We start from the raw sequence: 15182 nt of genomic DNA, 5'->3' as shown, positions 1-15182 counted from the left end.
TTTTAATCTATGATTGATATGATCATAAAAAACTACTTTGGTATTGTATGTTAGCCGTCTTTCATTCAACTTATGGCACTTGGTGATGTAGCTTAGCTTTTTATCCAGCCACCCACAGGTGGAGAAGGGGGAGTTCTGGGTTTATTGTAATGTCCAGACAGCTGGACGAATCTCTGTTCAGTTCGTCGCTTTCTTTGTTATCGGATGCTAGCGTTTTTATGCAAGGTGACTGGCAGCACACAGCAACCTGCGGGGGAGGGGGACTGCTCCGTTACTTCATTGTTCTTTTGCTGGCGTCTCATTAAAATGAGTTTAAAGCAAATGAACTTTATGATGGAAAACTGCAGCCACTGGAAACATTATAAAGCCTTAGGTTGCCTTGGTATCGGTCAGCAGCCTGTGGTAACGACAAGGGCCCCCTTGAAAATGAGATGAAACATCTCAATGGGTTATCCTTGAAACAAACAAATAAATAAATGATCAAATCTCTACTAGTATGAGTGGTATAACTAGCTGCACTTGAGTCTATTGAATTTGTGTTTGCAGATTCGTTGAAGAATCACATTGGAGAAATAGGAGCTTTAAATGTAAGCAAAAAAAGATGCAGAACCAGGCAGAAAGGTGGCGAGGCTGGTTGTTCAACTTTAAGTCTGTGAAAAGACTTAAAGAACAAATGAGAAAAGTAGGAAGAACGACTGTATTGGACTCCTCTGTGTGCCATATCTGACAAGTGGAGCAAAGAGCATTTCTGTGGCCAGCGCTCCGTAGTGGTAATGTGAAGTGAGGGACAAAAGTGACTTTGAGAGACACTGAGGAAGAAGAAACGGCTGCAGGGGGTGGGGAGTCCTGTTAAATATCCATCCTCGAGCCCTGGCGACTGGCACTGTTCTGTTTTCAGGATTCCCAGGTTCCTTTATTTCTTTGTGCCCCGTGATGTCACAGGAGGCTAGAGAAGGGGGGACCCCGTGACCTTCCCACAGCCCCACTCCCGTCTCCCGTCAGCTTTGTTTGAGCGAGGCGCTTTGTTCCCAGCTGTGACGGAGCTGTTTAAACACTCAACGTTAAAGAGAAACGATACACAAAACGATTCCCTCCAAGTTTGTTCTCAATGTGAGCAGCATCTTCTGCAGCCTCTTTTTTTAATGCTGGAGACCAAATTCAAGCTCACAGTCTGAACATTGTCAAACCTTCCCTATTAACAAAGGGAACCACTTTGATTTTCCTCCTCTTGTGTTCCCCCTCACCCAATTGTCTGACTCAGCCACTCAAATTGTCATATATCTGTTTCGAATTGCTTTTCCCCCCGGTCGTTAAAAGTGGATTATCCATAACGGAGATCAGCGCATGTCGGCACTGTGCTTTTAATTTCTCCTCTAGGTGCTTAATAATCTGACCCATACATGTAATGGGCAGGAAAACCGATGTGGCGGAAACTATCATGTGCATTCAATGAATGGTGTCCTATTTAAATGTGGACTAAATGCCAAACAGAATAGGAAAAATATCTGTGTTTAATATGTAGCGACTAATCAGGATTTCAGTGTCTGTGACAAATTAAATCTAAAAATCAAATAAGTTGGATCACTTTCAGCTGAAGATGACCTTTTCAGAGAGTTTAAATAAAACTTCAAAGGAAGAAGAAGAGATTGCTTAATTTTTTTTTAATGAATGCAGGAACTATAACAGTTTAGAAGATTAAAGGGAGAAATATCACACCTAAAACCAATGGAAAAAAAAGTTATCTATATTTCAAACTATTTTTCATGTGGGCCAAAATTGTCAAATCAAAAGGATTCGCAGGTCCTTGTATAAAAACACAAATTTTATTTGTTTTCATTTGTAGTTCAAAATTAAAGCATGCAACTCATAAAAATGGATGTGTAAGTTATTCTAAAACTTAAAAAGGGTTTACAGCATGCAGGAGCTCAGCGTATAAACAAAATGATACCCGTGTGAAACTGCCAGAAGACTTCATTATTTTGAGAGATTAGCTTAACATTTAGACAGACGATTTGTTTGGCTGGCATAGATGCCCACACACATAAATCTAGCAGGTCATTTGAAGTGGGCAAGAAAGCCAAAAGTCAAAGTTCAAAGGTTGGTTCATGCTACATTTGATTGTCATTATTAGCCTCCTACACCCACCAACATAGTTCCACGCCAAGCTATCAAATATTTAGCATAATTTATTTAATAGGAGAATACAGAGAGATTGGTTGCATACTTCACCGTCACAGTTATAGAGATTGATTAGTAAAGCCTTAAAGTGTTGAGCTCTCTATAGCCTTTCCCTCACACACCACACACACACACACACACACCCACAATTAGCTGCTAGCTGAACCCATCTTGAACGCTTGATCAAGTCTGCTCCAAGTCCCATGTGAATGATTCGTCCACCACAGCAGAGAGATGAGATGGGGGGGGGGGAGTTGCACGTGTATGGGGGAGGGAAAATAAGAGAGAAAGTCGCTACATAAGCTATACAAAAGCTGACTTCCCTGTCTGGACTGCTAAAAACGAAAGCCAATGAGGTAGAAAGCAGACACTCTCTAGTCCCACACAGTATTGGTAAAGGCTGTGTGAAAAGCATTCAAGTGAAAAGCAATAGAATAAATTAACATTTCCTTCCTGTAGAACAATCTTACAATGAATCTTTCTTGGACTTTTTAAACGGTTTTAGGGTTAATCTAACTGTACATTGGGGAAATTTACTTCAAGCCAGACATATGATCAACATTGTCCTTACTTGAATGTTTATGTTCTTCTGTCTCTCCCCTTCTGAAGAATGACTCCTGTGTCACACTATAGTTACACCCGAAGGAAACAGGGTCACTAGATATTCCCAGACAATATGATCCATAGATATAGAACAATAGACACTCCATTGGCTCCGTTGCAGAGTAGAAATGAGACGTTAGCATGCCAAAATATTGTGAGTGGTACTTTGAAATATAAAACACGTATCCTAGTAAGCTGGAGTTTTTATGCTCTTCAATATGAGCTAATTTGTGTGCTAGTAATAGAACCCCCCCACCCCCCCGCACAATATACAGCTATGATAAAACACAAGGCATTAAAATGCTTGGATCATTATTTATCCCCATGCCAAAGGATTATATTAAGTTTTATTTATTTGCATTATTTGATCTGCAGTATTTTAGCTACATTTTAAACTAAAAGGTATTGCTGAAGAGAAACATGTGGAGCTCTTTATTAATCTACTACAACATAATTCTTATTACAAATATAAAAAAGTAGGGATTAAAAAAATAAGAATCAGATTATTAAATGTCCTTCAAATAAATAAAATATCTTATGATGAAGAAATTGACTCAATTTCTCAGAAGAGTAACTAAGGAAGAAAAACAAAATCTATTTCAAAAGGTAATTTATTTTGTGAGCTCAGTTATGCATCCAAATACTTACATAGAAATGAAGGTTATGACGTTATGCCTTATTTAAGACATAAAATAAATAAAAGTGTCTCAATCTGTTCTGCTTAAAATAAAAAAGCTGCATTAGTCGAAAATCCAATTCACAGGAAAAAGAGGGAATATAGTCAAAACCAAAATAATTTACAGGGCAAATAACAACTGCCTTTGATTCTTTTCAAGAAAGTCCAGTGAATTTGGTTGCTTTAGATTTTGCATTTTTATAGCAGCGTGAGTCATAAAACTGCAGTCAACGCCTAAGAGCTCCATAAGTGTCCCATCAGAATGCAATTGTGTTGACTTCTGCGCCAGAGAGATTCTTAATCTTGCCTGAGAAACGATTTTGAAGGTTTTCTGTGATGCAATAGCAATAGATTGAGTTCCTTATGAACCTGTTTATTGCGTGAACAAAATAGAAGGATGAATTCTTTGCAATTTCAGATGTAAAGCACAAGCCGTCGGTACAAATGAGTGTTCAGTTTCTTTTAGTTTGCTATCTTTCATCAAGTATTTCTTCCACAAGGATTTCACACCTGCTGCGGTGCTAAAACATGTAAAACAAGTCGCGCGCAAACTCATAACCCTGTTAAATTAAACGCTTCTTTTCAGGCTCGGAGCTGAAAATGTAGCTGGAATAATGTTGTGGAGGGGGAAATGTGTCACGTTTCTTGTGTCACACAGACTGTTATCATGCTTGAACGCGGCAGAACGCGACCTGTGATCACACGAATAACAGATTCACATTGCATATTCTGGATATGGAATATGGAAGGCAACGTCGAGCCTACTTAGCATGTAGAAAGTAAAAGCAGATTTTGCAAGAATTCACAAAATCAGACTCAACTGTGTTGTGTCGTCTCAGGCCTGGACGACTGCCTGCAGCAGTACATCAAGACTTTTGAGAAGGAGAAAGTAGGGGGAGACCAGCTGCTACGCATCACCCACCAGGAGCTGGAGGATCTGGGCGTGTCCAGGATCGGCCACCAGGAGCTCATACTGGAAGCTGTGGACTTACTGTGTGCACTGGTGAGTCCAAGGCTTCACTGCTGCTGCCTTTGAGTCACAGATTGAGCTTTCAAACAAATAATGTGTGTCTCTGTGAATCACGAAATAGGAAAACTAGTTTATTTGTTGTAAGATCAATAGAAACTTAAGAAAATATTGTGTCCTGCAAAAGCTTTTCTACGCTTTGAACTTTTCCACATTGTTTAGTAACTCTTATGAAGGCTGCTGGGAACTCCACATACTCTGGCCTTTATGGAACAGAGGCAATTAGAAGCCATTGTTGATCCAATATGTCCTACTTTATGCTTGCTATTTATGTATAGAGGACACTGCAAACTTGGGAAGCAGCTGGTCTGGTCAAGTGAGATCAGGTTAACTTCTTGACCTACCTGCAAAATGCTTTATTGGGTGGAAAACACTGAATATCCTCCCTAAGCATAACATCCCTGGCTTGAAACACAGTGGTGGCAGCATCAACTGAAAGGACTAATAAAAGGGAAAGCTTTACTTTTGGTTCAAAAAGTCCCTTAACTCTGTTAATCCTTCTGAGAAGAAGTCACATCTTATTTCACATTGGTCCAAAACGTGTGGCCATTACAGTCTGGCTTTGTTATCTCCATATTCTTAAATGGGCTAAATTTACTTTTGTGTCTTACAGGATTGCTCAGCTGGAGGTTGTTGTATTTACTGGATGCAACTCCAGTAAATACACTTCCTTGTATCCATTTGTGCACTGAGGGTAAAGCTAGTGCTGCAGGTATTAGAATTTGATTTGACCAATCAAAGCAGCTGAATTGCCACTTTAAGTCCTAAGATGTTAGAAATGTGAAACCGCTTTGGGTTCCAGTTTAAAAATATCCCATGAGATAAAGTTATCAATCCAAACAGAATGTTTTCTTAAAGCAGGCAGATATTTCTGTTGTCATCAGTGCTGTCATCCTTTACTGGCTCACTTTGAAGTAGTTTATGCACTTACTTACTGTCAGAGATACAGACATTTGTTGTGTGTCAGCATGAAACACCGTCGCTCTGCTGATTTGACTAATGAGCTGCTATAGTGTGAGAATGCATCCGACTCATAACCCTAACTCCTTCCTTGAGCTTTCTTTGTTACTGTTTAAATGATACTGGTGGGATTACATCAGTAATAACAAGAAATAAAATCATAAAACAGTATTCTGCTCAGAAGAGGAGCAACAAATTAAATGAGGACCATAAATGTAGCATTTTGTGCAGTAAAATCAATTTGTAAACACGCACTGTTTGGTTCAGGCTGGAATGATTATACAACAGGCAACTTCAGTGAATTTTAAATACTAGAACTAGCTGAGATTGTTTGAATTTATGGAGGATTTTCTCAAAAACTGTGTAAATTATGTGCACACACCCCCTAGTGACAGTTGGATAAATGTCACATAACCAAGTTGTGGAGAAGCCACACACATTGTGCAGCCATCAACAAGCTTAGACTGAATATTTGACCTCATTAAAACTGGTTGGCTTCCAGGCATGGTTTTAACCTTTTAGTGAAGTCTGTTCATTTTCTGAAGATGAAAGTTGGGCTTTCGGGAGGCCATTGAACCACTTCTATGTTTTTTGTGCCTTTGTCCTGTTGGAACATCTATTTGTGTCCAAATTTCAACCATTTGGCTGTTGATTTGAGTTTGAAATGAAACAATTAGAGGTCGCCCTCATTCTTGTTCTGAAACATCCCGACCAGCTTCCTGTTCACCAGTTTGGGTCAGATGCTTCAAACTCCCAAACACACATCAGAACAGATTTGAGGTGGACAGATTTTAGACTAACTTTAAGCTTCTGGACTGGCCCTTATCCCAACCCTAAAGAAGATTTTACCAGTATGTTTAAAAGCAAGATCTAAGCCAGGAAGTTACTTTTAAGGAGCTTATTGATGAAAACATTTAGGCAGAGCGGAAAAGGTTTGTGTTAGCGAATCAGCCATCAGACATGACTCAGTTACAGCAGACCTGTCAGAAGGAATGGGCCAAACTTCCTGCAAACCTCTATGAGAAGCTTGGAGAGAGATATCCAAAACACTGTACATAAATAAACTTTATTATGTAATTTTATCAGTTAGGAAATGTATGTTAACTTCCCAAAATGAAGAATGTTTTAAAAATATTTATATTTTGTCATTATTCTGGTATTTAGCAAATAGACATCATATTGGTAACCCCAACTGACGTAAACAGGAAATGTCTAATTTAATATTAAACAGTGAGGAAAGGTCATATGTATATATCTGCTTTCAAATGTATATGTTTGTAAATTTGCATTTTAAAGTACTAAGAAATATGAAAACTGTAATTACTCCAAGCAGTGCATTTCCATTTTCTTTCTTTTGCAAATTCTGCAGGATAAAACACAAATTTATTGATGAGATGACATATGAATTATGAATTTGGCTGTTGGGTAGAGTAAAAGAAATGCACATCGGTGTGAGATAATCCCAGAGATCAGTGGAGAAACTGGATGCAGATTTAGTGGGCTGAGGTCGTAGATGCTATCAAAATGTGAACTCCTCTCATCCTTCATCCCTGCCGGGAGGGGGGCACGCATCGGCTCCAAAGCCCCTTATGTAACTGGGATTTAGTTTTAAGTCTGTCAGGCTCTCCTGTATTAAATATGATTAGCAGCCCTCCTGCTGTCCCCTCTCATCCTAAGAAACCCTGACAGGAGCGACTCCACAGTTCTTGCACGTGCAATTTGCACCAAAAATGAGCGTTAGGTTATCTGTACACAATCAAAGTGACAGCTGGGTTAGATTGCTTTTTCATTTCTGCAGCGTTATTCTTGGGGACCCACTCCCCCTGTGGCTTTTATAGAGTTGTGTCAGGGTGACAATAAGTTTGAGTCTGATGTGTGAAAAAAATATTGCCGGAATGCGTCATCATCGGTGAAACAAACTCTGACAAACTGGTCAAACACAGAGATTTTACCCTCCCCTCTCTCTAGAATTACGGTTTGGAGACCGAGAACTTGAAGACGCTTTCTCACAAGCTCAGCGCGTCTGCGAAAAACCTGCAGAACTTCATCACGGGCCGGCGGCGCAGCGGCCATTACGATGGCAGAGCCACTCACAAGCTGCCCAACGACTTCCTCACCTCTGTGGTGGACCTGATCGCTGCTGCCAAGAGCCTGCTGGCATGGCTGGACAGGTGAGGTTTGCAAAATGATGCTGCTGGATAAAGTTATCCATCCATCCATCCATCCATCCATCCATCCATCCACCCACCCACCCACCCACTGTGAAACATAAGATCTGTACTGATATTTAAAAAAATTATGCTTTTGCTAAACGTAAAAGACAAGATTTAGAAAGCAAAACTACAGTCAGGTGTTTCTGCACATTTAGATTCTCCTAAAATTATTCAACCCCAATTGCAAATTACATTTACTGGCACAATAAACAGTCTATAGCAGCTACTGTTTTAAATAAATGCACCAACAATAATTAAAATAATTTAGCACAATTAAGATTACAAGTATTTTCTAAAAACCAAACCAGCCTTTATATTGACAACTGAAGTCTGTACAGACCCTTCTTAGCACTTCCGCTAAGCAAACACCCTTTTGCTTTTATGACCTGCTGCATACGTGACTGCATACCCAACTTTTGGCATCATTCTTCAGAAATCTTGGCCAATCCCTCATGGGGAAATGCCTTCAGTTCCTTACTCAATATTTCTGGGTTTGTTTGCTGCAAGCCTTTACGCCAGCCAAAGTCCAAACTTCAGGGACGTTTTTGTGTCTGACAACTTTTAGATCTGGTTCTGCTGCAACACACCTGAATCAAATAATCAGGTCATTAGCAGGAGAATTTGTCTACATGCTGAGGAGATAATTCAGCCACTTGATTCAGGTGTGTTGGACCCGCAGCACTTCTAAGAATAGTATCCCCAGAGCATCATCAAGCTACCACCATGCTTTACTGTAGGCATGTTGTTCTTTTCAGCAGCTGCTTCATTCTCAGGGTCTTATCTAAAATAATATATTTCTTTATGTTCGCATAAAAAATGTGAACAGTTTCTACATATTTGCTTGTATTGGCCAATATAAACAGCTCTTGTTATTTAGAAATTGCTTGTTATTTGTAACAAGCAATGAAACCATCAACAGTACAAGTATTTAAGCCGTCTGATCCAATACGTGGGTCTCAGGTTACCTGATTTGGAGATGTGTGCTCTTATGGAGAACTCTGTTTCGAGGTGCGAATAACTTTTAGACTGCAGAAGTCATTGAAAGTAGGATTTTAATTTGAAGAAAAACATTTTTTATATCAGTTTTATTTTACTAATTAAATTATTCTTGAGTCGTTTGGGTGTTTTAACTCTAACACCTGGGCAATTTTTGAACCTTTTTGTGAAAGGGATTGAATTTTTTTTTTGTAAATGTTGTTCTATCATATCCATGACATATCAGCTGACAGGAAGATCTGACATTAGTCAATTCAGCCAGCAGGTTGACACAAAAAAACCTGAACAACTCTGTTTTTATGTGGCTTCATGTCTTGTTTCTCCATGTGCACATGCATAATTGTGGACAAAATTAGACAGAATAAATGCAGAAAACTGATTTAGCTTTCAAATCCTATGCAAATGCTTTGGTCTAAAAGCATAGAAACTGGAGAATTTCTATATATTTACTCATTTTGTGGATATTTGTTGATAGCAAGGCCGTTTCTTCCACCGTTGTGAGCATCGTTGAGTCTCCACCATATTAGCAGTGATTCAATCTGTGATGAAGAACGGTCTAATGGTTCATTTCAGGTGCTCTTTCTTTTTCAGGTCACCGTTTGCTGCAGTGGCGGATTACTCTGTGACCAGAAACAATGTGATCCAGCTATGTCTCGAACTCACCACGATTGTGCAGCAGGTGAATAAACTGTGCAGCATCACATCATGATGTACGTCTCATGCCCTCGGCGCAACTTGACCCACATATTACACTTCGAGCGACATGAAGCCGTAGGACCTATTCCTGCCTTTTTTAGTGTATTTAGCTATTTATTATGTCCAATATACAAAGTTGAAAACAATTATCCTATCTTTTTGAAAAAGCAGTGTAGTTAAGCAGGGGTAAAAGCTCAATATAAACAATTTACTGCTTTTAGACTTTTAATCTAAATTATAAAAAGAAGACCCAAAGATTTAAGATCTTTATTTATTGTCAGAGACTTACTAATACTGTACTATCAACTTTATTCAGGTACTGATAATTTAGGAAAATACATTGTCCAGGCAAGTATAAAAGCCTGATTACTGTCATGTTTTTTCTCAAATGTCAATAATTGTGTACAATGACTTTTTGTTCAGATATCCTGTTTGCTGTTGGAACAAAGCAAGTATGCAGAAGAAGCAGCTCTGACCGTTTAAGACAGAAAGTGACAGAGCCAGTTAGGCATGAGGATACAGTGTTAGTTTGTCTTTTAAGGGGGTTTATTTCCCCAAAATAACAAACTCAAACAATTAATACAGAGCATCTAAATATGTCAAAAGAAGAAACTAAACTCAAGTCATAATTGGGATTTAAAATAAATCAAGTTTACTGTTAAAACAAAAATAGACTGACTTAGCACACGACAAAAACAAAAGGGACTTAAATACTTGCTGATCACAGCAGACACTTGAGAGGGGAGAAACGGAGCATCTACTTAAAAATGTAACTAACAAAAAGGTACTAAACACATAATTTGTTGAAGGATGTCCTTAAATAACTATTAGCTAAATATAAAGTTAACCAAATTAGCAAATCACAAAAGAACTTATACAAAACTTTAATAACTGACTCAATGGTTCTCCCTCATGGTGGAGCTCTGTATGGCATCACCCAATCAGCGCCGTAGTCCATCTTTTTGTTCTCCATGGTTCCTTAGCCCTCAGTCTAAGGAACTCCCCTCCACAGCAGAACAAGAAACACACACAGACCAGGGTTTCCCCCAGTGTTTTATAAGCCTGGTGGGCAACCAGGCTTTACTTGTACCCCCACCAGGCTAATCATTGCTTACTTATTTAAGTCTATGTAAAATGTTTGCATTTTTTAAGACGTTATAGTTGGTGTTCAGGTATTCATTTTCCAATCTTCCAATAACACATAATTATCAAGTGATATTTTCAAATTTCCTGTCAACTTAAAACCTTTTTTACTCGACGGGCCACTGGACGAATCGACTGCTCTAGTACCCAACCACCGGGCTTAGCAAGTTTTCTGGGGGAAGCTTTGCACAAACACCCCCACGCACGCCCACTCCGACACGCACACACACCCCCACGCACGCCCATTCCGACACGCACACACACCCCCACGCACGCCCACTCCGACACACCCCCACACCCCCACACACGCACCACATTTAGAACTAATGTATTTCAATGTTTCCAAATGAATGATAATATCCAAACAAAATTTATAGCATTGTGTTAGAGTGAATAATGTATATAAAGAAAACTCCAATTATAAAGGTGGTTTTGGGTTACTGACTGTGTGTGGCTGCTCATCACCTTGAACACACAGTGAAACATGGTGGTGGCTGCATTATTCTGTGCCATCACTATGGACAGGAAAGGTACTTAGAGGTGATAGATGTAGATGTATATGAGGCAATACTTGAAGAAAATCTGCATAAAACTTGAGACTGAAGTGGAGGTCCACCATCCAGTTGGGCAAGAAAAAGGTTTCCAAACATATGCAAATGTAGAATAGCCAAAAGTTTAAACCAAATAATGTGCGACAAAGCTTTAGATAGGTGCTTATAGATGCTCCCTACCTGATCTGCCTGACTTAGAGCTGTTTTGCTAAAGACTGTAAAGATCCAAGTTGGTTCTACAACATCTTGAGTTGGTGCTGAATAAAAAACGCACAACATACTTTTCACATTTTCAGGAATGTTGAAGGCATTTTCCTCCACTTTATGTACTTCTTTGTGTTGATGTATCACAAGAAAACACATCTAGGTTTGTAGCTCCAATGTCATATTATTGGAAAGAGTTCACAGAGAGGAAATAAATTTGAAGGCTCTGCATTCGGTTTTTTCTGTCACTGCTTCTGCTCATGGATGGTGAAAGATGGCCGTCACTCATCTCTGTCTTGGTGACTAATGAGAGAAGTGACAGTTAATGGCTTTTAACGTTGTCTCTGTGGAGGATTATGTTTATCTGGAGAAAAATTAAAGCGATAGAACAAATTGAAAGGAGGGGCGAAGGGAGTTAAAGAGGCCAAATTAGATGGAGCCGAAGACTGATAGAGAGGAAGGCTAGCAGAGAGCAAGAGAGAGACCTGCCTCCGCATTGGTGACTCATTTGTTTGGTGTTTGTGCATGCCTGTGTGGGAGGGTTGGTTGGGGAGGGGGGTTATGGTGTAGGTGCCAAGCTGCTCAATTTCTTCTTATATCCACCTACAGCAGAAAGGCCAATAACTCCATTTTAGTCTAATTCTCTTGAGGTAACAGATTTTTTTTCTTCTCTGAATATTCCCCAGGACTGCTCTGTGTACGAAACTGAAAACAAGATCCTGCATGTGGTGAGTTTCTAACTTTGTCCCGCTGCACTGAACGTGAAGTCACCTTACGTGGATTTAAAGAATGCGTCCGTCCCTCATCTGTCGCCCTCAGTGTAAAACACTGTCCGAAGTGTGTGACCAGATTATCTCCTTGTCCTCGGACCCCATGGTGTCTCAGTCCGCACACTTGGAGGTGGTGCAGCTGGCCAACATAAAGTCCACCGAAGGCTTGGTAAGACTCACCTGGAAAACACATAATACTGCATGTAATGTTATGTTTCCACACCAACTTCAACCTTTCATGCTTTGAATTTATCAAGGTTTAAAAAAAACTAGGCTGAGGTTGTAACAAGCAGTGCAAGAGCATTTTTACCAATGTTTGCAAAATACCCTCGGTTTTCTGAAGAACCCTTCTAGAGGCTAGTAATCATCTTCTGTGCTGTCATGTTAAATATAGAAATGAACCAATGTGACCAAAAGGATCCAGATGTCAGTCATGTCCACTCTACCCTGACTACTGATTCGTCTGGCTTCAGGGATTTTATTCGAATAAACAGCGAGCGCCACAGAAGGACTAACAATTAGCCGGTCAGCAGACTAATGCCGCTGTCAAGCTGCGTTCAAGTGGATGCATTTGTTTTTAATGATTAGTGTAGGGGTACTGAATCCCCTCCCCCACTGAAATGAATTGTGGGGGGTTCACTAGCAAACATAAGTCATGCAGTGAGGCAGAGTGGGTCGATTTCAGCTTTTGTACTCTTACAACAAGTTAATACGCAAGCTTTTTTTTGTTTGTTTGTTTTTTGCAACTTACCTCTTTGCAGAAGTGCAGCTTGCAGACAGCAGCAACTGTCTTAACAGTCTGTAAATAGGAAGGTTACGCAAAATAAACTGCATAGCTCAGAAACTGGCAAAAATCAAGGTTAGCACCTTGAGCTCTGAGTCTGTGAATTTGTTCATGTGGTCACAACCAAGGAGACACACACATCCCAAATCATGAAACAATCCGTAAATATATACGCCAAGTTTTTCACCATGCATCTGCTCAAACATTATTCCATCAGCTTGTATGGAAATGGACATGGATTGAGCTTTAAAGGATAATTTAACATTTCTGTTCTGGTTTGTTAAAAGGTTTTTTAGATGTTCATATTTGACCTGCAGTAGATAACTCCTTCTTTTAGTATCCAGATTATCTCGTCAGAGTGACGGGGTGGGCATTATGGGGTTGAGGGTTCAATACCAGAGCAGACTGCTGTCATCCTAAAACAGCTCCAGACTCAAAAACACCATAGTTGTTTATGTTAAGGTTGTTTTATATAGCTTACATTAGACAGTTATTTAAAAATAAATATATGGCTTTGAATAGGAAATTATAGATAGGAGTCAGTGCATCAAAAATAAACATGCCTAGCTAAATAACCACCTAGAGCAAATGTGACAGCAGTTTAAACATAAGGAAAGTTTGCAGAAACCGCAATGATTGTGTTGAGATTTAAATTGTTTTAAGAGTGTAGGAAGCTGCTGTGGTCCTAATTTTTCTTGGAGATTCTTCACCTTATGGGACCAACTAGTCTGGATTTAAACTAAATGAAGACACCAAGAGTGTTATCTACTGCGGGTAAGATAATAACTACTATACTATAAATGCTTTGACATAATAATCCCTTTAATATGTAAAGTTGTGTTGAATTGTTTTCTAGGTTGGTGTAACAGACTCAGGAAAAGACTTCAAAACAATGTAAAGTACAACAAACAGACTATAATCAATGCTGGATGATCATATTTACTAATTGTAAATATAGTAACAGCTTGACTCTCAGCAATATCTTTTTGCTTTGATTCAAATTTAGCATGATTGTCTTTCAGTGTGTATCTGACTCAGTGAAGGTATTCCCTTTCTGAACAACAGTACTAACTCTATCTTATTTCTTTATTACCCTTTTATGTAAAAACCAAAAATAATATATAGACATTGCTGAATACAAAAAAACAAGCTAGTTATTCTTTATTAGCTATTCTCAAGCAAAGAAATGTCTCAATCTGTTGGTTATTTCCTCCAAAAAGGGAAGAGACATTTTTAAATTTGTAAAATAAATTTGTTTTTGAAATTTAAACATATCTTCTAGTTGGTTTGAATCATGGAAACCATTTTTTTAAACGTGCAGAAACGTAGCTTTACTGGTTTGCTTGTTCCTCTGCAGCCTGGGGTTTCAGACAGGAGAAAAGTGCAGGTTGAAATATTGAGGTCAGTTAGAAACGCTTTACTGTCCAGTGTCCGATGCTGCTCACTGTAGTGGCTCCAAAACTGGGTTTTGCTCAGCTGATGGGCATGCGAATAATCTGTTAATATGAAACAAAAACAAAACCCAGCATGTTGGGCGCTTTTAAATCACACAGCTACAGTGTGTGTACTGCAGCTGCAACACTTGGCAAACATGTGTGTCTTTATTGTGGGTAATTATTTAGCAAAACAGTAAAAAAAAAAAAAAAAAAAAAAAAGAATCCGTTCTTCCACTGCGTAGCCATGAGCAGTTTGTTGGACTTTATCTTTGCATTGACCTACACTCAGACACAAGCTCCCTGCTCGGGGCCACAATAAAAGCCCTGCCCCCACACAAATGCCAGGACTGGGCATGAAAGTTCTCTCATCCATTCAGTGAACCCTGAACACAACAGCGGGCCAAGTGGCCTAAAAAACAAATCTCTTCCACTCATCTTGAAGCCTGGCATGCTGCTTCTGTGCGCCTATGTTTGTTTCTTAATCTGTTCTTGCCCCTTTCCTTCGTAAAAGCTTGGAGTTTCAGCACTTTTGCAAACAGTATTTTTGCAGATTGATAATCTTTCGTGTTTGTCTTTGCACGTCAGGCAGATTATTTCAAATTCACAAGTACAAATTGCTCCACTGTTTTGCAGATATCCGTGAGGCTACACATTATTTTGAGTTCCTATGGTTTTTATATGTCCATTAATCCATATTGGCGCTATATTCTTTCAGGGTATGTACATCAAATCAACATATGACGGCTTACACGTGATCACCGGGACGACAGAAGGAGTGAGTACTCACCTCTTTGTTTTTACCTTTGTCCATTTCATTGTTGGTACACATGTAGTGGATGCACAGACTTAAAGGTGCCTTTTTTAACTCCACCTTCTCCGGATAAGAATTGCTCTTTTGAAATCGAGTCAGGTTGGAGGCGGAGCCTGATTTGACCAAAATGGTTG

The 15182-nt window shown here is 39.3% G+C and overlaps 1 protein-coding gene across 4 annotated transcripts in view; it reads left to right on the top strand.

The window, feature by feature from the left end:
• Nucleotides 1–15182, top strand: part of LOC102231021 (connector enhancer of kinase suppressor of ras 2-like) — a 40334-nt gene that overhangs the window by 3105 nt on the left and 22047 nt on the right. For 2 of the 4 annotated variants that reach the window (XM_023342727.1, XM_023342726.1), the window contains exons 2-7: nt 4297–4460; nt 7413–7615; nt 9245–9332; nt 11934–11975; nt 12067–12186; nt 14953–15012. In XM_023342727.1, the coding sequence (XP_023198495.1) occupies nt 4297–4460; nt 7413–7615; nt 9245–9332; nt 11934–11975; nt 12067–12186; nt 14953–15012 (677 nt within the window). Of the gene's footprint in view, nt 1–4296; nt 4461–7412; nt 7616–9226; nt 9333–11933; nt 11976–12066; nt 12187–14952; nt 15013–15182 lie in introns of all 4 variants that reach the window. The other 2 variants (XM_023342725.1, XM_023342724.1) reach the window with 1 other exon arrangement.

Source organism: Xiphophorus maculatus, chromosome 11 (assembly GCF_002775205.1).
Source record: "Xiphophorus maculatus strain JP 163 A chromosome 11, X_maculatus-5.0-male, whole genome shotgun sequence".
Classification (NCBI taxonomy): Eukaryota; Metazoa; Chordata; class Actinopteri; order Cyprinodontiformes; family Poeciliidae; genus Xiphophorus; species Xiphophorus maculatus.
This window is presented reverse-complemented; position numbering and strand designations above follow the sequence as displayed.